The 25,062-nt window shown below is 50.2% G+C and overlaps 8 protein-coding genes across 8 annotated transcripts; 3 read left to right on the plus strand and 5 right to left on the minus strand.

Moving 5' to 3' along the window:
- Positions 1 to 1,769: 1,769 nt before the first annotated feature.
- Positions 1,770 to 3,959, plus strand: N7481_003037 (putative C6 transcription factor; the record flags this gene model as incomplete). Its single annotated transcript, XM_057262256.1, has 4 exons — positions 1,770 to 1,808; positions 2,149 to 2,265; positions 2,318 to 2,799; positions 2,882 to 3,959. 4 exons carry the CDS (start codon positions 1,770 to 1,772, stop codon positions 3,957 to 3,959), a joined length of 1,716 nt encoding a protein of 571 aa, XP_057123917.1.
- Positions 3,960 to 4,981: 1,022 nt separating this feature from the next.
- Positions 4,982 to 8,045, minus strand: N7481_003038 (transcription factor domain-containing protein; the record flags this gene model as incomplete). The annotated part of the gene is made up of 6 exons (XM_057262257.1): positions 4,982 to 6,493; positions 6,555 to 7,119; positions 7,220 to 7,318; positions 7,383 to 7,511; positions 7,580 to 7,883; positions 8,027 to 8,045. The coding sequence occupies 6 exons, from the start codon at positions 8,043 to 8,045 to the stop codon at positions 4,982 to 4,984; spliced, it is 2,628 nt and encodes an 875-aa protein (XP_057123918.1).
- Positions 8,046 to 8,260: 215 nt separating this feature from the next.
- N7481_003039 (putative MFS transporter) lies at positions 8,261 to 9,983 on the minus strand (the record flags this gene model as incomplete). Its single annotated transcript, XM_057262258.1, has 6 exons — positions 8,261 to 8,373; positions 8,430 to 8,561; positions 8,617 to 9,013; positions 9,071 to 9,300; positions 9,360 to 9,420; positions 9,477 to 9,983. 6 exons carry the CDS (start codon positions 9,981 to 9,983, stop codon positions 8,261 to 8,263), a joined length of 1,440 nt encoding a protein of 479 aa, XP_057123919.1.
- Positions 9,984 to 11,569: 1,586 nt separating this feature from the next.
- N7481_003040 (Major facilitator superfamily domain general substrate transporter) lies at positions 11,570 to 13,322 on the plus strand (the record flags this gene model as incomplete). The annotated part of the gene is made up of 4 exons (XM_057262259.1): positions 11,570 to 11,686; positions 11,772 to 11,918; positions 11,996 to 12,538; positions 12,597 to 13,322. The coding sequence occupies 4 exons, from the start codon at positions 11,570 to 11,572 to the stop codon at positions 13,320 to 13,322; spliced, it is 1,533 nt and encodes a 510-aa protein (XP_057123920.1).
- A 313-nt stretch (positions 13,323 to 13,635) lies between these two features.
- On the minus strand, positions 13,636 to 15,861 carry N7481_003041 (tryptophan synthase; the record flags this gene model as incomplete). The annotated part of the gene is made up of 3 exons (XM_057262260.1): positions 13,636 to 15,310; positions 15,366 to 15,669; positions 15,726 to 15,861. The coding sequence occupies 3 exons, from the start codon at positions 15,859 to 15,861 to the stop codon at positions 13,636 to 13,638; spliced, it is 2,115 nt and encodes a 704-aa protein (XP_057123921.1).
- Positions 15,862 to 18,689: 2,828 nt separating this feature from the next.
- On the minus strand, positions 18,690 to 20,120 carry N7481_003042 (fungal specific transcription factor domain-containing protein; the record flags this gene model as incomplete). Its single annotated transcript, XM_057262261.1, has 1 exon — positions 18,690 to 20,120. One exon carries the CDS (start codon positions 20,118 to 20,120, stop codon positions 18,690 to 18,692), a length of 1,431 nt encoding a protein of 476 aa, XP_057123922.1.
- A 61-nt stretch (positions 20,121 to 20,181) lies between these two features.
- Positions 20,182 to 21,606, minus strand: N7481_003043 (Zn(II)2Cys6 transcription factor; the record flags this gene model as incomplete). Its single annotated transcript, XM_057262262.1, has 1 exon — positions 20,182 to 21,606. The coding sequence occupies one exon, from the start codon at positions 21,604 to 21,606 to the stop codon at positions 20,182 to 20,184; it is 1,425 nt and encodes a 474-aa protein (XP_057123923.1).
- Positions 21,607 to 24,753: 3,147 nt separating this feature from the next.
- N7481_003044 (uncharacterized protein) lies at positions 24,754 to 25,062 on the plus strand (the record flags this gene model as incomplete). Its single annotated transcript, XM_057262263.1, has 1 exon — positions 24,754 to 25,062. The coding sequence occupies one exon, from the start codon at positions 24,754 to 24,756 to the stop codon at positions 25,060 to 25,062; it is 309 nt and encodes a 102-aa protein (XP_057123924.1).

Genomic DNA, 25,062 nt, shown 5'->3' on the forward strand with positions numbered 1-25,062 from the left:
AAACTCCGCTCAGCCAAGCGGCGTCCTTCCTGAGTAGACTCGACACTCAACAAAAGCCTTTTGGTATCGTTGGAACCGCACCAAGATATCTCGAAGCAGAATACTTGTTGTGTATGGGATGCAATTCGATTGGGTTGATCCCCCTGCGCTGTGTCGAGGGGAAATGACAAAGTCTTCTCGCGGATCGGATTCGTTCGGCTGAAGGTCAGCACCACCAAATGTCGAATTGTGAAGGGGGAAGAAGAAGAAGAAGAGTGAGTTATCTTGATTATGAGGCTACCAATCAAGAACCAACGACCACGTTCGAGTGATGAAAAATCAACGAAGCTATCAGGGTTTTTGTTGATGGTGGAATTATCTCAAGGGGGATGTGCTGCGGGCCCGGTACATGTGCAAGCCCCAGGGTTGGAATGGCGAAGGCTATTATTCAACTGGCTGCTTTCAAAGACACACTCATACCTACCGGCGACAGCGCATTGCCTCCTTGTGCTCACTGACTAGAAAAGGGCTTCTACCAGCAAGGGCAGCTTGCGTGAAGCTAAGACAAAGCTTGAGAGAAAGGCCGAACCGAGTATAGGCTTTCCATATTACACCGGTGGAGCACCTGATGGGAAATTTGTTATGACTACGGATTTGTGTATCGACTCGGGCAGCATTTGGACGCCAAGTGCAGAACGAGAAACCTGCGAGCTAGCTATCAATCTGGTCATGTCCATGCCCCAGGTCGAAACGAGCTTTGACTGTGAGCATCGCTGTATTCACGAGACAAGTGATTGCAGATTTGTCAAAAGCACGGAGCTTTGTGTATTTTGACAAGCCAGGACAGTCCAGGACAAGCTCAAGGTGTTCCTGCGAGTATCTTGTCACCCTATTTCTTCGAATACAATGACCTCGTCTACTCGTCACCAAGAATGGACGAAATAAGAATTAAGCTGATTAAACAAAATGATGTTACTAGAAAAGAATCCACTATCTGCATACAACTCGTCTCCTTGCGACATATCATCGGTGACAAATTACCAGAGCGCCACTCTAGTACTTAGGGGGCTCGATCGGGCTAAAGTGGCAAAACACGACGGCTCTCACATCCGACATACCACAGCGCAGCATTTCGCGAGACCATATCCACACTCCATTTTGCTAACCCATTGCGTGAACTTGTCCCGTATACGGGTCCCCACGAACTCCCAAAACTGCTCTAGGAGCAATTGGGAAAATAAGAGGGAAAAATCAAGGAAAAAAAAAATTTACTATCGCGGGGTGCATGGCTATAGGTACTCGTACAGCCCTGGCATTTTTTTCTAGGGCTACTCCTTTTGGCCTTTCCCTTTTCTTCTGCCAAACCCGCTAGGCTCAAATGGTGCTTTCTTGTATACCCTTTCCCACCAGCTGCACCAACACAACCCACAAATTGTCGTGTCTTGAGCGACAGTTTCTCCCGACGCCCGTCTCATCCCGAACCAGGGCCGAGCATCTCGGAGCACGAGTCAGCTTCAATCGTCTACGATCAGGTCAGTCTAGGCCATACCCAGACCCAGGCGTCTGGGTTCCGGGTTATTATGGACCCTATCCCTGGCGATGACCGTTCGGGTTCCAACCCAGGCCAGCGGCCTATGAACGCAAAGGTCCCGATTCCTCGTTCGGTTTATCCTGAGTAGCTACACTACCAGTGGCCGCGTCAGTAGGGCCTGTGAAAACTGTCGCGATCAAAAGGCCAAATGCAGCGGACATCGCCCCTCCTGTCAGCGCTGTCAGGATAGTAGTACCCGATGTTCCTATGGCGATCGGAAACGAGAAAAGATGGTCAAGTGCGTGTTGGCGCTTCATGGGATGTGTGATCGTCATCTAACCAAGAGAGTAGAGAACTAAAAGATCTATCAGCACAAGTTCATAACTACGAAAGCTTGCTACGAGATCTGTACCCACGCCTGGACTCAACATCCGCACAGCACGTTGATCAGGCCCTTGGTGGTCTATTAGTCAGAGTGAGATTCCACGCCCCCTTCACATCTCTCCCCCCTCCCCTCTCCAAACCTTGACCTGAAACCATTTCGTTATGTTCATTTCCTGCGTCTCACTGTTCCATTGTCTCATTGTTTCCATTGTCATTTCTCTCCCTAACATGTGATCCCGTCTAACCATGACCAGTCCCCCGGATCTTCGGCCACTCGAACCGATTCTGGAAGAACAGGAGACCCGCTAATCGCCAGAGACCATACCGAGGAGGATTTCAACCGCGATGAAGCATCCCAGGCGATGGGATTTGTTGGGGAGCACTCAGAGGTGGCATGGTTGTACAGACTCAAGCGCGACCTAGATCAAGGCGCTCTCACCCCCGTCGGAGACATCCCCCGATCGACCATCGATCTCATCTCTCAATTACTTTCTAGATGACTCGGACATCCCTATCCCTGACGATATTGACGTTTCAGTTCGACCGCCCCAGCAGATTGCCGATAAGCTCGTCGAAAGCTATTTCCAAACCATTCATCCTGATTTCCCCATCATCGGCAAGGAGATTTTTCTCAGCCAATACCGGTCCTTCTACACGAATTCTAACGTGCGACCCGGGAAGCGATGGACAGCCGTGCTCAACCTCGTGTTTGCCATCGCAGCAAAACACTCCCATCTGCTTCAAAGTCATCCCCAGGGGAACTATACTGATCACTTGGCCTACTTTGCTCGGGCATGGCGATTAGGCGTGGGCAGCGTCGTGTTGTTAGACCATCCAAACCTTCAGCAGGTGCAGGTAGAGGGTCTAGCCGCATTTTACCTCTTGTCGACGGGACAGGTAAACAGGTGTGTCTCCATTTGATGGCTCTCTATTTTTTTTTTGCTCTTTTGGTGGTGGGTTTGCCTAATCGACTCTTTATTTCATTAGGTCCTGGAGTATCATCGGGACAGCGATTCGCTCAGCAGTGGCTATGGGACTCAATCTCCGTAGCGAGACGGAAAGTGTTGCCCATCTATCAAAGGAAACTCGATACCGCGTGTGGTGGGCATTATTTGCGTTGGATACTGTGCTATGCGTGATGACAGGGCGGCCCCCCAGCACCGGCGACATCTTTTGCACCACGCCCCTTCCCGTTCCATATCGCGAAGAGGACTTTTGGGATGAAGGAGTAACTCAGTTTATCACCAACTACAAAGCCCGGGTCAATTTGTTAGCCTCTCTTCTCACCTCCTCCGATCCCATCACCCCTGGGTCTAGCGTGGCCTCTTCGGTAACCGTGTCGTCAGGCACAGGCGCCGAGCAAACGCCCCAGCCGATAGCGGAACCCCTATCACCAAATATCTCCCTTTATTTTCTTTATGTGGTAGATTTGGCGACTTTAATGCGGGAGGCAATCGAAACCTTGTACGCACCCGGGGCAGGGACACGGCGGTCGTGGTTGGAGATGGAAGTGGCAATCTCTAACTTCAACACCACTGCTGACAATTGGCTCTCCCGTCTTCCAGCGGAGTTTCAGTTCGGCGACTTCGACAATGCGCGTCCTCTCATCCGCCAGCGCGTCAGCCTAGCTTTCCACTTCTACACCACTAAGCTTGTTATCTCGCAACCGTGTCTCCGCCGTCTAGCACATCAAGTCCTCGGCACACCCTCCCCGAGCTCCGTGTGTGATATAATGGCAACAACGTGCGTGGAATCTGCGCAGCAGATGTTAGACATCCTACCCGAGGAACCCGACGTCAACTGGTTATATGAGGCTTCGCCCTGGTGGTGTGTTCTCCACTACGTCATGCAATCCGCAACGGTTATCCTTGTTGAGCTCTTCGCCAGAACTCTACCCGGAACCCCCGAGGCTATCGGGCTCGCGGAGAAGGTTCGGAAGGCTGTCCACTGGCTCTATGCCATGTCGGGCAGAGATCCTTCTGCACACCGAGCCTGGCTTGTCTGTATGGACATCCTTTCTCGGCATGGACCGAAATTCTCCCTGGAAATTGACTTCGATTTCTAGGTTCTGGGACTCAGTCTCACCTTTCTGCTCTCCTGCAGAATCGAAATCGGAACCGTGATATTGGGCTCTACTGTCAAAGTTGGCCTTGCCATCATGCTCATCCTGGCTTTCGAGGCTCCGCATTGGACCTCAACATATGGATCAAACCCATGCCGGTTGCCCTTTGGATCCATACCTTGCTTCTTTCTCTCGTCATCTTTCTTCGCTACTGGGCGGTGTTGTTTCTACCAAACATGGTTTACCCCATCGTTTTGGATACATTTTGTTTTGGGGTGTTGTTCCGGAGTGGATGGGTGGGCGGGCTGGCGTGTATGCTACCCCTTGGCTTGGGTTTTCGCCGAGGTCTAGGTTTTCATTTGCTACCCCTTGCATATTTCAGGACTGTTCTTGCCTATTTGAAAACGTTGTTGATTCTAGTGCAGTATTCAGCGATATCATTCCGCCCCATACTGAAATCTTGTTCATTAGGCATACTAAATTTAGTAACCACCAAATTCACTGACTCTAGTAAAGTCCGACCATTGCTTATCCAATTGGGCTTGGTTGTGCAGATTACTCCAGGGCTGCCACTCTTCTCAAAATCTTTGGTTGAAGCAGGGACATGCGTGCATGGCTGACGAGATAAACACTAACACATCAACGACCTTACTAATTATCATAATCATTAATCTTGGAATATCTTTGCCCTGCGCTACATACATCGAAATAACTTTGGAATAATTCAAATTCGACAAACAACGACTGTATATTCGCTTCAGTGCAAAGAGAAATCCTGAAAGCAAAAAGCAAAAATAGACATTACAGATCACAAATACTCGTCCAGTAGTAGTCCATGATCCACGGTGAGACCAGACCGCTAGTCCCAAGCCCAGCCCCTCCTCCCCCACCCCTACCAAGTCCACGGGTAGGTACCCATACTACTAGTAGCAGAATCCCGGAACTCCCGGGCCCGTATCCATGGATAGGTGCTAGTACTAGTACTAGTAGTACTATACATGCCCACCTGCCCAGCCGCCAATTTTTCAAAGCTCATGACAAGTATACAAATTCTCCGCCTCGCTAAGAAAAGTATCAACCGGATGCAAAAGCCCGAGGTCAATATCCGACTGCGCCAAAAAGTCCTGCATCGTAGGCTCCAAAAATGCCATCTGTGTAGTGTACCCGCTTATCGTTTCACGCGCCGGGAATGTATATGGCTCCGACGTTGTGTGCGTGGATGACGGCGGGGGTGGCGCCAGTGCAGATCCGGTGAGTAAATGTTCATTTTCTGCCGATAGGCCTGGTGTTGATGCTGCACTTGCCCCTGGTCCTGCAGCTGTCTGGGCGGGTGTAGAATTAGAATGTGAATGATGTGGGGGCAGAAGCGAGATCGAGAGCGATGGCATGGCAGGGAATGCCCCTGGTGGATTTCCAATGGCGTTGCTGGTGAATTCGGTGGGTACTTTTTCCGCGGTGTGGATGCCAACACCGCTGTTCATGCCAATGCCACTGCCACTGCCAATACCAGCAGCAACGCTGCCAGTGCTGCTGCTACTACTCACGGCATAGTTGCGTCGCGGTCGAGGTGGTATACCGCGATACGTGTCCAGGCACATTTTCACCTGCTCGAGGTTATGGTAGAACTCGGCTGCGGCGAGATTTCCATTTTCAGACATCGAGCGCAAGAGATCGAGGGCGGAGTCGAAACAGCTCATGTCGTTTGGATTGCCGATGGGTACAAAACTGGACATGGCGAGGATGAGTGCTGATGAGAAGAGGTAGTGGGCGTGGAAGTAACCGAATGTCGGCATTGTACCGTTTATCCAGCGAGTTAGGATCATTGAGTGGGAATGTCTTGCGGCATGGATACATGCTTCGCTGAGCGTGAGGACTGGTTGAGAGACGATTGGTTCTTCAATTTGACCAGTTGCGGCATCGTTTGGTGCTATGCCGTTGCTTGTTGCACTGCTCTTCTCTTTCTTCTTATGGAGGGTGATGAGGAGGTGAAGGAGTGTTGGCCTGGTAGTTAGAATCACACATTGATTAAATGCCATATGGAGCGAGACAATGGGTTTTTTGCTCGACTCAAGGTCTTCCATATTCAATCGTAAGCTTTCGGGAAGGGTATCGACCCAGTTCTTGAGCGCTTTGAGGAGTTTCTGTACGCGTTGGAGAAACGTCTCTTGGTATTTTCGTCGACTGTAGAGCTTGGAGATCGTCTCGCCGACTATACGGGCGAGTTGGATATTTGCGGTCATGTATTCTGTATCTGAAAGTTCTTCTTCGTGGCGCCAGTGCGGAGTAATTGGACTCGGCATGTCGACGTGGATGTCTTCGTCGAGTATTTGCATTGGTAGACCCATCTTGGACCCCCACATTCGGTCAAAGATATAGATTGTCCACCAGATCTCAATGCGGTGCTGGCGTTCAACGGGGTCGATGAGTTGGGATTCGGGGATGTTATGATTAAGCCCTATTGTGAGACCCATGCGCATTGCATTTCCGATCAGGACATAGGCTGAGTGCCGTCGGTTGAGGTAGTATGAGAATAGAGACTGTACAGATGGTTAGGTTTCTGTAGAAAAGAGTCATAAAAACCTGTCTAATCACACTTACAAGAGTCAATAGAGTCTCCAGGTGCGTGATACTGGTTCTCTCAGGAAGAATCTGCACCAAGCTCATAGCCTTTGCAAAATATGCGGTTCCGGGAACTCGCAAGCCAGGGCTCGGTTCAGACCGAATGGAATAAGCCTGTCCAAAAGCGAAAAGGGCAAAGAATTTGCACTTGTTCGCAGTGCAATCAAAGTCCCCCGTTAGATAGATCTCCTCAAGCCTGTCAAGAGTAGATTTGCGCATCATCAAGTGGTACAGGTATCCGATCTGATGGATCGCAATGCGCACCAGTAACCGCGCATGGTGTAAGCTCGGCCATTGGACATTTGTCTCGTTGGCGGCAGCTGCAATCGTCTCCTCGCGCTCCCATTGTGTTCGGGTAATATGCGCTGTGGCATTGTTCCCTGTGAGAAATCGTCGGAAGCGCGTGGCGAAAGCCGAACATGCTGCTTCACCGATATAGATAGGTGGCGAGGAGGGATCATAGCGGTGGAACCAGGCTCGGTCACCGATGATGGGATTTTGAATACTTGTGTTGTCCGCTGTATCAGCTGGTCGAGAGGGGCCTCTATTTCTCTTTATTCAGCACTGGACTCTTCCTTTACTTGCACCATCGTAATATACTATACTATGGCACCAAACAGGAACTTAAATGGGGTAGGGCATACCGTTCTGCTTGTGGAGGCTCGTTGACGCCGGCCCCGTCGGCCGAAGTAACCGATTGTTCCTTCAGGCGCCGATTTTCCGCTAGAATCTGATCCAGATAACTATAGATTGAAAGAACATTCTTTTAGCGGGGCTCTCCACGGCTCACATTGCTCGACGTCATACTTCTCGCTCACTTTGACCTGTCGGTCTCGTGGGGCATAGGCACAGTCATCTGCACAGCCGACAGCGCGACACTTGCTGCAGGGCAAATCACCGGAGCATTTGATTTTGTGCGCATGGCATCTCTGACAGCTGCGATAGGTGAGTAATCGTTCGTTTTGCTCTGGGGTTTGTGTGGAGACCGAGATGGGAGCACTTACGCGACAAACTTCCTTCGTTGTTGGCGCCCGTTATCTTCGTCTTCATCTTCGAACAGTGAGCGCCGCTTCAGCCCTACGGATTGTGTCATCTCGTCATTCTCATTGTTACACCCGGGATTGGTCAGTGCGAAGATGGAAGGAAGGGGAGATGCCATGCGGTCGGCGATGCTTTCAGATGCGCCGAGGCTTTCGGTTGTCACCGCCGATGTGACATCGGTCATTCCACCAATAACGGCGGTGTTTCGGTATTGGAGTGGAGACCAGTAAAAGCGACTCTCGACATGTTGTAAGTAGTTTTCACAAGCTGGATGCTGCAAATTGACTCATCACTCGAAGTGAAAACAGATGATATTTCACGGCTATTTCTGTCGATCTGCATTTGCAAGGGTTTAAAGACGAGAAGTGTGCATTAAGCCCAAACAAGAGCTTTGGTATTCGTTACCTTACCCTCTGGTCTGAAAGGCATCTCGATTGACAGTTGACATACTACTGGTGTTTGAGGGATTTCACCATAGATTATGTTTAAAGGACGGATTCTCAGTCCCATATAATTCGTTCAAAAATTATACTCGTTCTGTATTAATCTATCTCGTCAAGTCATGTCCCGAACCCCCCTCTGTCCAAATCTATGATGCAGCTGCTATGTCGCTAATAAGTTGGTCAAATAATGCGTCTTGGTGATTATGTTGGCTTTTCGTCCTCGCCCAATTTTTCTTCAACCCATCTTTGCATGTTAATTCCCCACTTCGTAATGATCCAAACAAAAAGCCCGCCGATGAGGGCAAAAAAGACACCTGGAATTGCGTTAGACCTCGGATCCTTAACGAGCCGACAGATGATCCAAACTCACAGATTGTAAATGTCCAGCCCACCCCGATAGAATTGATCAATGGTTCAACTGCTGCTGTCGCGGCGGCAGCGAATATATACTGCACAACGTATTTGCCGCTAATCACTTCCGATCGGAGATGCGGCATGACCTCTGTAAATCACGATCAGTAAGGGTCAACTTGCCATTCTTCCGCAATAATACATACCAGCTGAATATGTGTTAAGCCCATTAAATGTTCCGAGCAATCCAACACCTGCCGCAAAAGCACTGATGACCGGCACAGGCATTCCGCCTACTTCTTGTTGCAAAGTCCATGCATAGATCAGTGTCGAAGCAGGGAGTACAACGATCAAAGTAATGAGGCCGCTGTTTAGTCGATCTTGAGGGAGGCGTATCCCATTACGCTTGACAATCCACTTCTTGACTGCGCGATCGGACAATTTTCCGCCAACAACACTTCCTATCAAGAAGCCTATTCCCGGCGAGAGATAGAATAGACCGCTAACGAGGGGAGTAGTCAGGTTGAAGCGCGGGTTGAAGATTGAGCGAGCAGAGGTAAGAATCGCGTATTGGAAGGTGGCGAGAAGGCCACAGGTGAGGTGCTACAATGGTCAGGTCCGCAATCGATTTAAAGAGGAATGGGAGGGACCTTCACTCACAGACAGAAACACGTTTGGGTAGATGAATGGGCGAAAAATGAGGAGAGGGTTGAACATTCTCAAAATACGAGATATGTTTCGTGACTGTCCTGAAGTGGAGGTGCTCTTTTCCCCAATTTTTGGCACAAAAAGAATGGAAAGAACGAGGCCAAGTAAAGTCATGCCGAATTGAAGCCAGTAGATAATGCGCCACTGGGAAAAGGTAACGATAATTCCACCGATACAGGGGCCTGTGAAACTGTCAGTCTATCTATAGCAGCAATAATTCAAACGTATCAAAGAAGCTTACCGATGGCAGGCCCACTGACTGATCCAACCATCATAAACCCGACTGCAGTTCCACGGACGACCTGACAAAATATTAGCTATAGTTATTGGAATGGACGGAATATATCTTGAAACTGACTGGCTCAAAAATATCAGCAATAATAGTTTGCCCAGCAACCATGAAAAAAGTCCCAGTGAATCCGCTGAGAAGTCGCATAGCGATGAACATGTGCAAGTTAATCGCAACGGCAGTCCCTGCCGAACATCCGCAAAGGATGATGATGGCTGCGTTATAAGCCATCCGACGCCCAAAAATGTTCGTTATGGGACCCCAGATGAACGAAGAAAAGCCCATAGCAATCAGTACTCCGGCATTGATAACGTTAAGAATCTCCGTTGTAGTCCCAAACTCAGTTGCGATCTCAGGAGTCGCGGGAAGCAACGAAGTACTGGAAAATGTAACCGCCAACGTCATCCAGCTGACAACAAACAAAATAAGGCTTTTTCGCCAGAAAGCAAGAGCATATCCGGGTGATGCTGGTGGTGCTGGTTTATACTCTTCGTCTGTGTCTGAATCGTGAGGGGAACTCAATTGCGGGGAGGGTTTTTGGGACTCCAAATCTGCGTCGCCGCCGATGTGATGCATTTTGGCGAGGTGAGTTGGGAGGCAATAATATAGAGCAGTGAATATAAAAAGCTTATCAAGACTTTCATAATATGGTTTTTTGAGTTTTCAAGTTTTTTTTTGGCATCGGAATGAAAAACTACAACTCTTGTGAGACGATCACAAATTTCGTGACTCGAGCAGTTTTGTAGGGCGCGCGACTTCGGCGACGGCTCAACACGCCGAAGTCCACCTTCAAACCCCACTTCGGGCCGATTGCGAGCTCGCCGTTGCAGTTGGGTTGAGCTGAAGAGGACTTTGATCTTGTCAAAGTGGATGATTGAGGTCCTTCTAGCCTCTGAGTCAAACTTGACTTACTTTAGTGAGCGCTAGTCATACTGTGTAGCGTGACCCTTAACTAGTCTGTTTCGTACTTGATAAGAGCCTACTTTATTTAAGTCGGTCCATGGTCCAAACCCTGGTCTAAAGTCAATTCAAAAGGATGCAAATTAAAAACACAGGAAATCGATGTATAAAAATCCATTCGAAATACTAGTATCTTTAGTTACGTGAAGTTTGTCTCATTTTCGAACCTGTTGCCCAGTGTTTGCTGAAACATCATAATATACAGCAATGCAATAGTAGTGGTAGCGAGGCAAAGTGGTCGTAAAAATCTAATAATCTTGAAGTTAGAATCGATACACTACTAGTATATTTCTAGTACACACTAAACAACTTCATGATATTCTTTTCTCTGCTTTGCTTTGATGGATGATTGGGGTAGATCGGTCGACCACTCGTACAAGTAAGGACGACTGCTCCGCGATCGGCATTACCCTATTTCCAATCAGCGGTAAATATTTTTTGTGCAGCCTACGAGCAGGGATTTCCAGACGAGAAATTGACTTTAATCCTTTGTATGATCCTATTCCAGAGTATGTTTATCACTGGCGGATGAGTGACTTTCAGGTCTCGTGCCCACGAGTGTGTGGGTCTGGATATGTCCGCGGTGGATTGTATCGACAGCTGCCACCGCGATCGGCCTCCTCAATTACCGAGATGGTGATAATCTCGGCTAATGCTGAAAACCAGTCCCTTTATGCCATCGCATGGCGACCTATTACCTAGCCACACAATAGAAAGATTTTGCCAAGCTGTGTTGGTTACGCATCTGTCCCCCAAAGTTGAACCCGATCAGGGGTATCCGCATCTCCACCGATCTCGTATTGATGACCCAAAACTGTTTCGTGGAGAGCCAAGCTTCCTGGCCAAGTCACTAGCCCAAGCCATCTACTGACAAGTAGAATAGTATTAGCGTGAATCGTTTCTTAGACAAAACCGAATCAATAGACAAGCCAGGGCACTCTATATATGCGACCGAATGCTCTGGGCCAATCCTTCAAAGGTGACGCGTCTCATAAAGGTCAAATGGGTTTCTCGGCACTAGACCGCCAAGCCGTCAATCTTCTTTGGCGCATAAAAAAACAAATGAGAGCTGGCCGGAGAATCGGAAGTTCCCCCCCCCCTTAGCTCCTTACTAGCTCTCTCCGTTCTGCGCCCAGCTGGCGCCTTTGATGCAGCTTATCCATCTGCACACGAGCAACTAACCTTCGAAACGACCGATTGTCATGGACGCGAAGGACTCCAAGGATATCGAGACTTCCGCGTCGTCGCCCGCCGCCGGCGCGCACGATGTGCACCTCGTCCTAATCCCCAAACCCAGTACCCACCCCCGAGATCCTCTGGTATGTCATGGTCGTCGCTCGCGAATGTCCTGAATATTCAAATCTAGGGCTCATAACGAAAATATGCTCACATCACAACACATAGAATTGGTCCTCTGGAAAGAAATATTTGATTCTTTCCGTGTTATGCCTGGCATCTTTCTCTGGCGCCATCGCGCCTCTATCAGGCCAGCTTAACCTTGCTGACCAGGAGGAATTGTATAAAAAGACGAAACTGCAAGAGTCTTACGCGGTATGTACTGATGACTTAGTTTATCTGTCTCCTCTCGCGTGAAGAAATTTCGTCAAAAGACTGACTCAGGGGTATAGAACTCCGCTGCATTGGCTGGCATGGCCGCCGGTCCATTCTTCTTTGCACCGATCTCACACGTTCTAGGCCGCAGCTCCGTGATCTTTTGGTGCATTCTTTTCACGCTTGTTTGCCAGATCTGGGGAGCTGTCATGACCCACCCTAATGACTATATTCCGTACATCATTTCGCGATTGTTTGCAGGGTTCTTCGGAGCAGTACCGACAACCCTAGGCCCGCGCATCGTGACTGATCTGTTCTTCCTGCATCAACGTGGTCGCGCATTCATGGCGTTGCATATGGCCTTTCTCTTCGGCACTATTGCCGGCCCAACTTTCTCCGGATTCATTTCCGCTAATGCCTTTTTTCCCGTCGAGTTCTGGTGGACGGTCGGTCTGCTCGGCTTCACGCTTATTTGCTGCTTTTGTCTGCTTGAGGAAACTGGGTTCGACAGGGTAAATTTCGAAAGAAACCCTGAGATCCCACAGGGCCTTGTTGCGAAACGCCTTGCGACATTCTTCTTCGGACAAAGTGTTGTATTCCCGACAACCTGGAAGGAAACGGTACGTCTCAGCACCTCTAGCAGGCCATGGAATATCCACATCCTCTAACCAAAGACAGGCTAAAATCGGAATTACTCCTTTCCTCATCGGAATATGCCCCGTCACGATAATCATGGGCATATTCACTCTCATTTCCTTCGGCTTCTACGTCGGCGTCAACGCCCTCACACCTGTTTGGCTTCAGAAACCGGTCGCAGCTGGTGGCTACGGCTTCACGCTCAAGCAAAATGCGGCTTTTACCTTCTGCCACTGGATCGGTATTATCTTTGTCCAGTTCTATGGACACTATCTCAACGATCGCATCCCGCTTGCCCTAGCCAAACGTTGGAACGGTGGCTCATGGAAGCCCGAGTACCGTCTTCACGTCCTCTGGCTGCCAAGTTTAGTCATCAACCCTATTGGGTTGGGCATCTTCGGTGCTGCACTGCAGTACCACCTGCATTACATGGTACTTGCGCTTGCGGTCTTTTTAGTCACTATCGGCTCTTTGGCTAGTGTGCCCGTCACCGTCAACTATGTTGTGGAATGCTTCACACGATACCCTGCCGAAGCCGGCATTGTGATCGGGGCCTACCGTATCGTTTATGGTCTCACCATCAGCTTCTATATTAATCCCTGGGTCGAAGCTGTAGATGTTGGCTGGGTTTATGGAATGATGGCGTTCTTTGCGATCTTCTCTTACTTCTTCGTTATGCTGCTGATGTGGAAAGGACATGCTATTCGGGGAATTCAAGTCTCTAGCATATCGTCCAGCGAAGAAGGAGAGAAGCTTGTCGACGAGTGAAAAGTTCGTGGGATTGCTACAGACGGCAGTTGATTTGCCTGCACGAAGGTATTAATATTTTATTTCTACCCCGTAATATTCATATAATAATTAGTGGACCCTAAACATTCATGTATGTTTTTCAAGGTTGTCAGCACGCAAAGCTATGAAATCTCGAGTTACATACTAACTTCCAGTATTTCCTCACTACAGAGTACTAGCTTGAAAGTGCCGAAGCATAAACAATACTAAGAAGAACATGTGTAGGGGCAAAAGGAGACTTGGAAAGTCTTCAAGTGGACAAGAAATTTTCATATTTCAAAGTACAGACGCTCTAATTTGTCTCGGCAGGCATCAAACCTGGCAACATTTTAGACACCTGCTGTACATCCTTGTCTCCTCTTCCACTCAGACAAATTACAAGATCTTTGTCAGGGCCGAGACCCCTGGCCACCTTCACAGCACCAGCGACAGCGTGCGCACTCTCCAGGGCAGGGATAATTCCCTCCGTTTCACTCAAGAGTCGGAACGCATCGAGTGCCTCCTTATCATCAGCAGCGACAAAAGTAGCCCGGCCAGATTCCTTCCAATTAGACAACTCAGGTCCAACTCCGGGATAATCCAGCCCAGCCGATACAGAGTGTGTAGAAATGATCTGCCCGTCATCGTCTTGGAGGACATATGTTTTCACTCCGTGTAGCACACCCACTGAGCCTCTAGCCAGTGTCGCTGCATGTCGACCATTTGAAGAACCATCGCCACCGGCCTCAACACCAATAAGCTTCACCGAGCTATCGTTCAAGAAAGGGTAGAACATCCCCGCCGCATTTGACCCTCCGCCAACGCAAGCAACGACCGCGTCAGGAAGCTTCCCATTCATCTCCTCCATAAACTGCGAACGCGTCTCCTCTCCAATAACAGACTGCAAAGTGCGAACAATAGTCGGATAGGGATGCGGTCCAAAAGCAGATCCAATGACGAAATGCGTCGTCTTAAGATCAGTAACCCAGGTTCTGAAAGCTTGATTCACCGCGTCTCGAAGTGTGCCTCCATCACCGGGATGCGCCCCAGGCACAGGAACGACCGTAGCACCGAGCAATTTGATGCGGAAAACATTCAACGCTTGTCGCTCCACGTCCTCTGCGCCCATGAAAATCGTACATTTGAGACCGAGTAGCGCGCAAAGTGTCGCGGTGGCCACTCCGTGCTGACCTGCACCTGTCTCGGCAATTATAGATGTCTTTCCAAGTCGCCGGGCAAGGAGGACTTGCCCAAGGGCATTGTTGATTTTGTGGCTGCCGGTGTGATTCAGGTCTTCTCGCTTTAGCCAGATGCGGGCACCACCAGCATGCTTGCTGAGACGGGATGCTTGGTGAAGGGAGGAAGGGCGGTTGGTGTATGAGGCGTAGGAGCGAATCTCTTCCCAGAAAGTTGGATCGGCGGACGCTTTGTCGAAGCCAGTCTCCAATTCGGTGAGGCATTCCATCAGGGCCTCGGGCACATATTGGCCACCGAATTGGCCGAATCGGGTGTTGTCACCCATAGGCGTGATACGGTCTTGGCCTCCAAGTGCGCTTTGATTGTTGATGCTCTGTTGACTAGCCTCTGTGGTGCCAGTCTTGAGATCTTGAAGAGGCGTGATGCTGCGAGGCTCTTTGCGACCTGAAACCTTGAGACAGTACTCTTTGACCTTCTCAGCGCCAGTACCTTTAGGTGCTTCTTGTAGTACCTCGATAACTTTACTGCCGATGACGACTCCCTCTGCAATATGGGCAACGTTGACAAAATGCTCACGGGTACTGATCCCAAATCCAACCGCAGCTGGTACAGAGCCTTTGGTATAGCGGTGCACTCGGTTCAGAAGGTCCTCCAGTCCGGTATCCAGCCCCTTGGCTACCCCAGTCACTCCCATCTTGGAGGCAACATAGATGAAGGAGTCAGCGATACCGCAAAGCATCTCCATACGACTGTCGGCTGTCGATGGTGCGACCAGAGGAATGTATGATAGTCTGCGCAGAGGATTAGTGTACAATTTTCACACCGTTGCCTTGTCCTCTGACTCACTCTTCCACCTTGCACAGATTCCTAAACCGAACAGCTTCCTCGGGAGGTAGGTCCACGATAATGAACCCGTTTACTCCAGCTGCTCGACAGTCTTTCAAAAACTTCGCCTCTCCGTAGGCCCGGACGGGGTTGTAGTAACCCATGAGCAACACAGGGGCGATAAGTCCCAGCCCCCGTGCATCTCGAACCATTTGCATTATGGTAGGGATTCGAACACCATTGACAAGCGCTTGGGCATGTGACTTCTGAATAGTCAGGCCGTCAGTGAGAGGATCTGTGAAGGGGATGCCGAGCTCGATGATGTCTGTGGATGGCCATATTAGCGTGTGTCTGAATGAACGTCAACACTGTGAGATTTACCTGAGCCACCAGCTTGCATTGACAGCATAATTTCAGGTGTATCGCGAATTGTGGGAAATCCAGCTGTGACATATGTGACCAGAGCTGCGCGGCCCTCAGCCTTGCACGTTGTGAATACTTGCTTGATCGCTTCCATTGTTGAATGGATGATCGAGGGGCAAAATGGTTTTTGGTAGGAGTGGAAAGGAGGAAATCTTGGGGTGGGAAGGGAGGGAAGTTGTAGGGCTGTTCTCATTCTAGTATTGTCCTTGGTCTCACAATGGTGAGTCAGAGGAAGTCTCACATAACAAACAGTAGCGACGGGACTAAACTACAAGAATCCACTACATTCATAAGCTATGAATCTTTATGAGAGCCTTAATTAAATGATAAGGATAATGCCTGTTCCACTAGAGCAAGAAAGCCGAAAATACTACGCTTGTGGATGTCCGAGCAATACCTAGCGAAATGGGGGCGGAAGTAGTAAGGATTCTTGAAGCTTCCCATTTGAGCTCCCATGCGCAATCAAATACTCTTCACAGATTTTGAATGCCCCTGAAAGATCAAGTTTGAATTGACCAATGATTCTTCAACTAATTCAAAAAGAGGAGGCAAAAAAGATGACCAAGCCAATCGACGCTCAAATGTCAAAATAAAATCAATGAGGTCAAATGAGTCAGATCAATCCAGACCATGAATCCCAAGATCATGCTAAGGTGGAAATCCTTCTATGGGCCCAACTGGATTTCCTTCAGCCAGGAGCTCCAAATTGCGCAAGTCTCAAGGCGAGCACCGTTCAAAATTTTTTTATCTAAATACTCAACATGTCTTTATTTCTCAAATGTTTGCAAAACATCATGATCAATCGTAAATTAAATCATGACTCATATCGGTCTATAAAATCTAGAATTTTTGAATTCCCAAACCTCCCAAGCCAGCTAATTTACAGATATACTCGTTTGCATTATTTTTTTTTCTCTTATTAGTATCCTGACGTGCCAGTGCTGAGCTTCGACTCCCATGACTGGGCGGTACAGTATACCGTCAAAAGCTCAAATAAGCGCATGACCTCAAAGGTCGCTGATACCACTTATTTAACTACTAGTAACGAGACCGAAAGACAGTGGAACTAGTGTACTCGGCAACTTAATCGGTTACGACCTGAAGACCTCATCTACCTGACATAATGCCGCTCTTACTAAATGATGCCCTTGGCAAGTATCTCAAACACCCACCGGGCAAGGTCATCTAAATACTATGTAGAAACATTTCACCCGAATGTTTTCGAAAACGACAACAAGGTTCATGCAGCTTTGACTTCGAACAGCGGAAAAAAAGGGAATCGCGATGAAATAAATTAGTCGCGAGGAATATTTATGATGCTGGTTCAAGTTGGCTTGGGATTACTACCTAGTGTTAATTACCTTGGAATACAAACTTGAAAAAATTAGAGAAATCCATCCCTCTCGTATATGCACGTATTATGGCTCGGCTATAAGGTATTATAGGGTAAATGCAAACTGGAATGCCGGGGTGGAAGCCAACTCTCAAGGTTGATTTGTCTCTTGTATGCATGCTGCCGCTCAGATCGCGCGATTGCATAAGTTGACTTCACGCGAACTGGTCGAATATGTAGATCATGGCTCAGCTGTGGGGCGTGAAGAGCTCACTGAGGGGAGTGAAATGAAACCTGAAATACTGGCTGCTGCATTCCCGCTGATGCTGATTGATTACTCGTCAACTATGAAGCTTGGTCATGGCTTTGCACCCAAATATCCAAAACCACAAGCCTACAATTCCTTTCCTCATAGTACGTAGGCATCTAGTACCTACTATAAGGGAGAACGAAAGAGAACTTACAACAGAAAGCAAAGGTATAAATAGGGAAAAGAAAAAAAGGCCAACCGGCCCGGAAAATAAATTCCTCAGAGCTAAACGCCGTAGCTCGTCATAATCACATTCCACGACACACACAAGAGGTCGGGATCCCAACCCAACAAAGGAAAACCATTGAAGAAACCTCAAGAAAAGAAAACCCTGACAAGAGAAATAAATAAAAGGGGAGCGCACGCTCGAAACAGCAATCGATATCGGCTGGTACAACGAAACAGAGCTTCAAAACGGAATCAAACGGCCAAGGAAAATCAAAAGCTCGAAACAAAGAGCGCAGAGCAGAACATCGTGGTAGGAAAAGGGATATACGCTGGTTTTCATTTCCATTCCTACCCAACCCTACCAATCCGAACCAAACCAAACCCAATCCAATCCGATCCAATCCAATCCGATCCAATCCAGCCAGGTACCGTTGGTACTAAACAAGGAAATCAAATCAAATCAAATTATGGATAAACAGGAAGAACAAGCCAGATCCAAAAGGATGAGACAGGGAAAGCCAGGCCAGGACAAAAAAGACCACCATAGCTGCGCCGGAACGAGACAGAGATAAGACAATAATCAGAGAAGGAGGAGGATTGCGAGGGAAAGAGAGCAAGAAGCAAGGTGATGGATGATGTGAATTGATCAAGGCAGTACCATAGGTAGTAAGTGTAGCTATGGTAAGTTCTTGCCAATCCGATAGTGGCGGTCGATGTATGCACTCCTTCTCCTTCTCCAGAGTGATCTGAGAAAAGGTAGGGTAAAAAAAAAACATAGATCAACCGGCTCCAAGCCATCATCGCGTCGATTCCTGATGGTTTTTGTGTGTTGGCTGAGAAGAACTGAGCTGCTCATGCCACATCAAAATAAAGCAAGACATGGTAATGTACCGAAACATACTATACCATGCCCTGCCCTATCATGTCATCCTCTCCATGTCGCCAGCGAATTCGTGGAAGATAGTCGTACATACGTGAGACGTAAGGACGGAAAGTCGTAAAAAAATAAGAATAATAGTACAGACAAAGAGAAATGCCGGCGTCAATTGCTGACCCGAGAGACAAATCTGGAAGGATTCAAGAGTAGATTCCGGGACCAAGGCCGCAGCATTTACCGAGTGAATTGCGTCCAGACCGCACTCAGCCAACCAACAGGGATACCCACTTCAGATGGTGCGTTGAGAGAGATCTGTGACCATTCGCAGCCATCCAAGAAAGCGATGACATCGTCACCAGCTAAGCAGGTTGACAGCATGCTCGAGTCCGGCCCATCGGTGGAGGTGAGAGGCGGAGATGGCGCGAGCTGGGCGACTGGGGGTGGAGGTGGTAGGACAGCCAGGCTGTGCGGAGAAGCAGCGGTGGCGTTGATAGGGGGTAGAGACTGGGAGTATGGAGGGGGTGGTACGGAGGGGCGAGAGGGGAGCCAGGAGTTGATGGGTTGAAGACGGTTGCCGGATGTGGCAGTGAGGTATTGGGACGGCGATTGAGTGGTTGCTGCTATGGAGGGAAGGTTTGGAGGAGACGATGTGTACATGGGTCCGTCTGGGTGGTGTTGTTGGAGGGATGGGAGGGAGTATGGTGATTGTGATGGCATGGGACGGCTGTTGGGCAGAGGGAGGCTGGGTCGACGGTCTCCTTCATGGCCTGGTGGAGGGAAGCCGGGGCTGTTGATTGGCACCCATGACTCGCGACGACCACCGGCTCCGTCTAGGGGCTGGTCGCTCACATCGCCTAGTTCGCTCTTGACGGCGTTGCTTCCTGCATCACTGAGATTGGCGGAGCGCTCTTGCATCATTGGCTCTCCGGTGATGGCAATGGCAGTGCCCTCGTCGTCGAATCCAGGCTCATTGAGTTGATCTTCGATCGATCCAAAGTCCAGGAAGAGCTTCTCGAGAAGCCTGAACTCCTCCAGGCCACCCCCGATACCCCCATCGCGAACCGGTCGCACCCCATTGGCCATGGCGTGGTCCGAGGCATCAGACATGCTGTCCAGTCGATTGCGTGAGTAGCGACGGAAGTCACGCTTGACCTTGGAGAAGTAGCTGTGGAGGCGATTCAAGGTACGGAACCATCCTACGGCCATTCGCAAGCGAGGTCGCGTCTCCCGGAGGATATCGAGAGCTTTCCGCACCTGTGAAGCGCCGGGCTGGGGGCTATCGTGACTTGCGGGAGGAGCCTTGGGCCCCATCAAGCCCTCCGTGTCCATGTGAGTGAAGTGCGTACCGTATACTCCGATGAAGGCAGCATTGTAAATAGCGAAGCCCACGAGTGGGTTCTCCACTAGAGCGCCACGTCCTTGACAGGTGGCCACCAGATCAATCATCTGACGCGCGGCCTTGAATAATTCACGGGAGCTGTCACGCCAGAAACCATCGGGAGGGCCATTCACCTTGTCCGAGGGGAACAAGGGCTCGTCAAGGGGACCAGATGGCTCGTTGCAGCGAAGGGGCAAGAAGGGGATATATGCTCGGTGAAGCACAATGACAGACAGGAAGTATACAACGTGCATGACGGTGTATGGTGCCAGTGTAGTCTTGTACATGATGTGGGTATCAGTATTTCGCAGTGAATACTGCAGGTTTCGGGAAAGGCTATCCTGGAATTCATTTAATTGCATTCGAAGCGAGGCGAATCGCGATTCCGGGTGCCATGGGGGGGTATTGCTCGTTTCGTCGACCGCCAGCGCAAGACCACTTGGCAATGCTGCCCCAGATACGAATGATACGAATCACTCGGCTGAGGACCGACTCCTCAGCACCAACCTCCCATCGATCCACATCGTCCTCGCTCGAGTCCTTACGGCGTGAGATGGGAGACCATGCCTTGGGGTCCGGGGTTCCGTTAGTAGGAGGAAGTTTCTCATCATTGAAGCCCCCTATACTTTGGCGGATGCTTGGGATCTGAACCCCCTGTGCACCAAAGCTTGGTGGTCGGCGAGCCGTCGGCTCGTTAAGTCGGGCCGTTCGTACCCGCTCGCCGAAGGCAAATGCATTATCACTCGGCAATTGAATTCCGAGCTCTTTGACGCGAATCATGCGGGGGCGATATTTTCCACTACTGAGGCATCGGTCCAGGGTAAAACAGGCCCAGAAGGTTCGGCGCTTGGTTTCTTGAGCAATGATATCGTCGGAGGTCGCCTCCTTGGCCTCTGAACGGCGACGAACACCAAAGTGATCTGCCTCCATCTTGAAGCCGGGGGAGCAGCGGGACATATCACGCGGGGGAAACTCATTCTCCAATTCAAAGGGCAAGCCCATGGCCTGGGCCAGACGAATGGCCATTCCAACATACACCCAGGCGCTCTTGCCGCGACACATGCCCCACTCATGCAGGGCCAACATTAGCAGCGCTTGAACCCGTGCCAGATCGGGCATGGCCAGGCTAACTCCCTCGAGACCGGCCAGCCGGCTGCGGAGTGCTGTTGCATAGTATTCGGATGCCGCGACGGGGTTCGAAGTATGTCCGGGGGAGGCCGGGGAGTGGTAGGCGACCAGCGGCGGGTGGAAGCGGGCTGTCAGGGCCAAAACACCTAACGGAATGAGAGAAGAAGACGGGTCTGTCTTCAGACCGGAATTATTTCGCGCGGCATCGATCCCATCGATTGGCGCAAGTGGCGGAGCGGGTGTAGAGAGTTGCCGAATCTGGCCGAGGAAGGTCGCGGGATGTAGGAAGGGAAGAAGAGTCGCAAAGTGAGATTGGAAGAGATCGAAGACGGATTCCCAGACCTTGGTGGTCAAGACGGAGGCATCGAGGGCGTCGAGACCGGCTTTGGCACCGGCGGAGGCGCCCGACAAGCCAGTTAGTTTGCGCGAGCGCTGGCGTTTCGGGCCATCCCAGTCACCATTCCGATCGTCGCCGTCGGCCAGGGCAGCCAAGTCGCGCTTTGCGCCACTCACACCGATGGCGGGGGTTGGGTAGACACATTCTCGACCGGAGGATTCGCAAGCGCGGCAGGTGGTGTCGATGCCGGCATTGACGCACTTGATCTTACTACGCCGGCACCGAGCGCAAGCGATGCTGGATCGCATAGTGAATTAAGCAGACCCGAGGTCTGCGGAAGTGACAACTTCGAATAGCGGGGATCAGGATCGGTATCCCATGGATTGTGAGGGTGATTGTAAAGTGTGGTTGAAGAAAGAAGGTAGGTGAGAAGGGGAAGTGGTGGTGGTGGTTCGGGAGTATGTGACACTTTTCGGCCGGGCTGGGGAGGGAAGTGTCAGGCGGCAATGGGGGAGAATGGGGGAAATGGAGGGAACGAGGATTCGGCTTTGCGAAACACCGCATCAGCATTGCATATGCCGAGCGCACAGAACAGGACTCACCGATCCGTTATTGTTGTTGGCTGTTATTATAGCAGGTTGGCAAGGAGGGTTGAACAGGAAGATGCCGAAAGGGGAGAGAAATGGGGGAAGGGGGGGGAAGGTCGAGTCAAATAGGAAGCAAAGAGGAGAGGAGAGAAGCAAGAGAACCCAAAAAGACCCCAAAGGCCCAAAAGACCCAAAGACCCAAAGACCCAAAGCCGAGAATAAAGTCGAAGCGGAGTGTGGGGGAGAAAGAAAGTAAAAAGTCGGGGCAGCCGTCGGCAGAGCGAGTGGCCAGTGGTGGTAACCAGTAACAGTGGTAACTCGGGAGGGAACGGAGTCGAGAACGGGGAAAGGAAAAAAGGAAAAATAAAAAATAAAATAAAATAAAACAAGCAGCCGAGAGCCGCTGGGGAATTGGAAATTGAAATTGCGGAGGTGCCTACGGAGTATGCAAGGACGCGATTCGTGGAGAGTGGAGCCCCGGTTTGTGGGGATATCATGAAGGCATAGCAGAGGATATAGGTATACAGCATTCTGTATACGCATTCCGTATGCCTATACCTATGTGTATACCTATGTCTACTACTAGCGATACTGAGGTATAGCGGAAGCTATAGTGTAGTATACTAATATGCTAGTATACTACACTATAGGATGTCAACTTCTATATCCTATTATACTTCCCACACACAGGCCATTACCATACTAACCGATTACCTATTACCTATTACCTACCCTGATCTCATGATCACCCGATTCTCCCCTCCTCTCGCCGACCGAAGCACCGGAACAGCAACCAGCCGTGTGGAACATTCCACGTCGTACCCAGCCCGGTTCAAGAGCCCGAATTGCAATCTCTCTTTCTCTCCATGTCAAAGTACAGAGTAGTCTGTACTCTGCCTACAGAACATCTGCCATATGTCATTCCTTCTAGGTCGTCCCGGCGTCGGCGGGTTTTCTGCTCCCATTGAACCCTGCCACGGCTGGATGATGCCCGATCGGCAATTGTGCTGGATCGGATTCTCACGCGGACCCAAAGAAGCCACCGTCTCCATAATTCTTTCTTTTCTCTTTTCTTTTCTTTCCCCCATCACCGCGCCCCCATTTCCCGGTCGGGAACTCCTGAACAGGCAAGCGGGACGACCGGAGAGTCGGAGAGTACTCCATACACTGTGTCCATACTCGTACATGCTTTTTTTTTCTTTCTTTTCCCCTTCCTTTTTTTTATTAGGTACTTCCTCTACCATGCCCACTCCACTCCTGCAACGGTAGCCCTCTTCCCCTTCCCTCGTGAGGAGGCTATACCCGCCAGGCTCGGTAGGGCTCTGATGAAACCCACATGGGTCAGGTTCGGGTCCAGTGAGGGGAAGCTTCTCGGTATTGGATTGGATTGGATTGGATTGGAGATGAGATGGAGCCAAAGAGACCGTGACAGCGGTCTTGTGTCCGTGACCCTATCCTACCACTGAACATCATGGTAATCTGTACTCTGGTAATCCGTGATCCCTCGGGTATTCCACTTTCTCAATTCCGCACCATCCACCACCCCGGACTCTCTCTTCCCCGGCGCCGAGTGGACGAAAATGAAGAATGGAAAAAGAAATTTTATTTTAATTTTCTTTTCTTTTTTTTTCCAACCAAAAAAAGCAAGGGGGAAAGACGAGGAGGAGGAGGCGCCCAATCGTCGCGGGTCCCTGACCCCCCCCGGACCTCCCCGCGGGGAGAGCACCGCGATCCGCGAATTGATCCTCGTTCCTCTTCTCCGGGAAGTTACATTCAATTGTGCTGTGAGTCGCTACCTCTTTCTCCATTGTGGCGGCCAGGATCGGCCATGACGGGTTGGAGGTACAGTTCGACCGGACTGGACTGGATTGGATTGGATTGGACTGAACTAAACTGAACCGAACTGATCTAAACTTGGGGCGGCGGTCGCCGTGTCACGGTTGCTTGTCCGTGCTGCCCTTGGCTCTCTCTTCTTCACCCCCCTTTGCCACACTCTCGTCGGGAGGATTGGTTGCTTGGTAGACCAACGGAATATGACCGATGCATCACGGAGCTGGCTCAGTGCATCGTGACATAGCGATGATGGGTGGCTGCAGATGAGCCGAGGCCGACCGCATCGGCGATCCGAGGCATCAGCATCAGGCAGAGTACATATGGAGGACCGTAGGTATTGATGATTTCCTTTGTCTCGTGTTAGCCATCATTGTTGTTGCTGTTGTAGTACACTTGTATCAGCACCCTTGTATCACGCACCAAGACAACACCATCCACAATGCCAACCTACCATCATCACCACCACACACGGCTCCTAGTTTTCCCAGGTACGGGAAAGTCATACACCGAGTTCCCCCACGGCCGACCCGTACACTTTCGGCCCCGTCCGGCTGGAGTTCTGATTGGTCCCCAGCCTCCGAAGCGCCAGCGAACCGACCCCGGCCAACCCCGCATTTGCTCAATTCACATTAGGTAAGTCGGTTATGGGCCGATGAAGCATAGACGAGTATTGTAGACTGAAGAAGATCCTTGGTAATGAGTGAGGTAGCGGTGTAGATATAGTATTAATGATTTTGACCTTGTATGAGTACCTTCACGTCTCCTGCACTTCACCTACACACATAGTACTCTAGTATACTCAGACCAACAACCTACTATCGTCATAAACCGGGAATTCCTTTTGCCTCGTGTCAGAGTGGACCCCTTGATTTTTCCCCGGTGGATATCCGACCAGGCACGAAAAAGAAAATGCAAATCCGAAAGGACAAAAACGCCCTGTGGACCCGACGAGCTTAAAAGGGAAATTCAAGCAGCCCCAGCTTATTGCACTGTCATTACTTACGGAGTACGGAGTAATATTAAACGCCTATGGCTATGGCCATGGTCATCGGAATCCTCTCGTACACTTCCTCAGTGCGCCGTAGTCCGAAGTCACCTCGCCTAACAGCGGTAGTACCTACCCTATGGATACTGGATATGGTAACTACGCCATGGGATGCGATGTATCCTACCACGCCGTCCTTCCGGTCCGGTCTCGTCTCGGGGACGTGCACAAGCCGTTTCAATTCTTCCGTTCCTTTCTTGGCCGTCACTCAGCTGACCCTTCCTTCAGTGTCCATCCTCAGTCTACCCGAACCTATGACATCGGGCCCGGGTCTCTGCTATGACGACTCCGCGAAATAG

The sequence above is a fragment of the Penicillium waksmanii genome (genome assembly GCF_028829765.1).
Source record: "Penicillium waksmanii strain IBT 27052 chromosome Unknown utg000004l:1.0-5674109.0:1.0-5678898.0, whole genome shotgun sequence".
In the NCBI taxonomy this organism is placed as follows: Eukaryota; Fungi; Ascomycota; class Eurotiomycetes; order Eurotiales; family Aspergillaceae; genus Penicillium; species Penicillium waksmanii.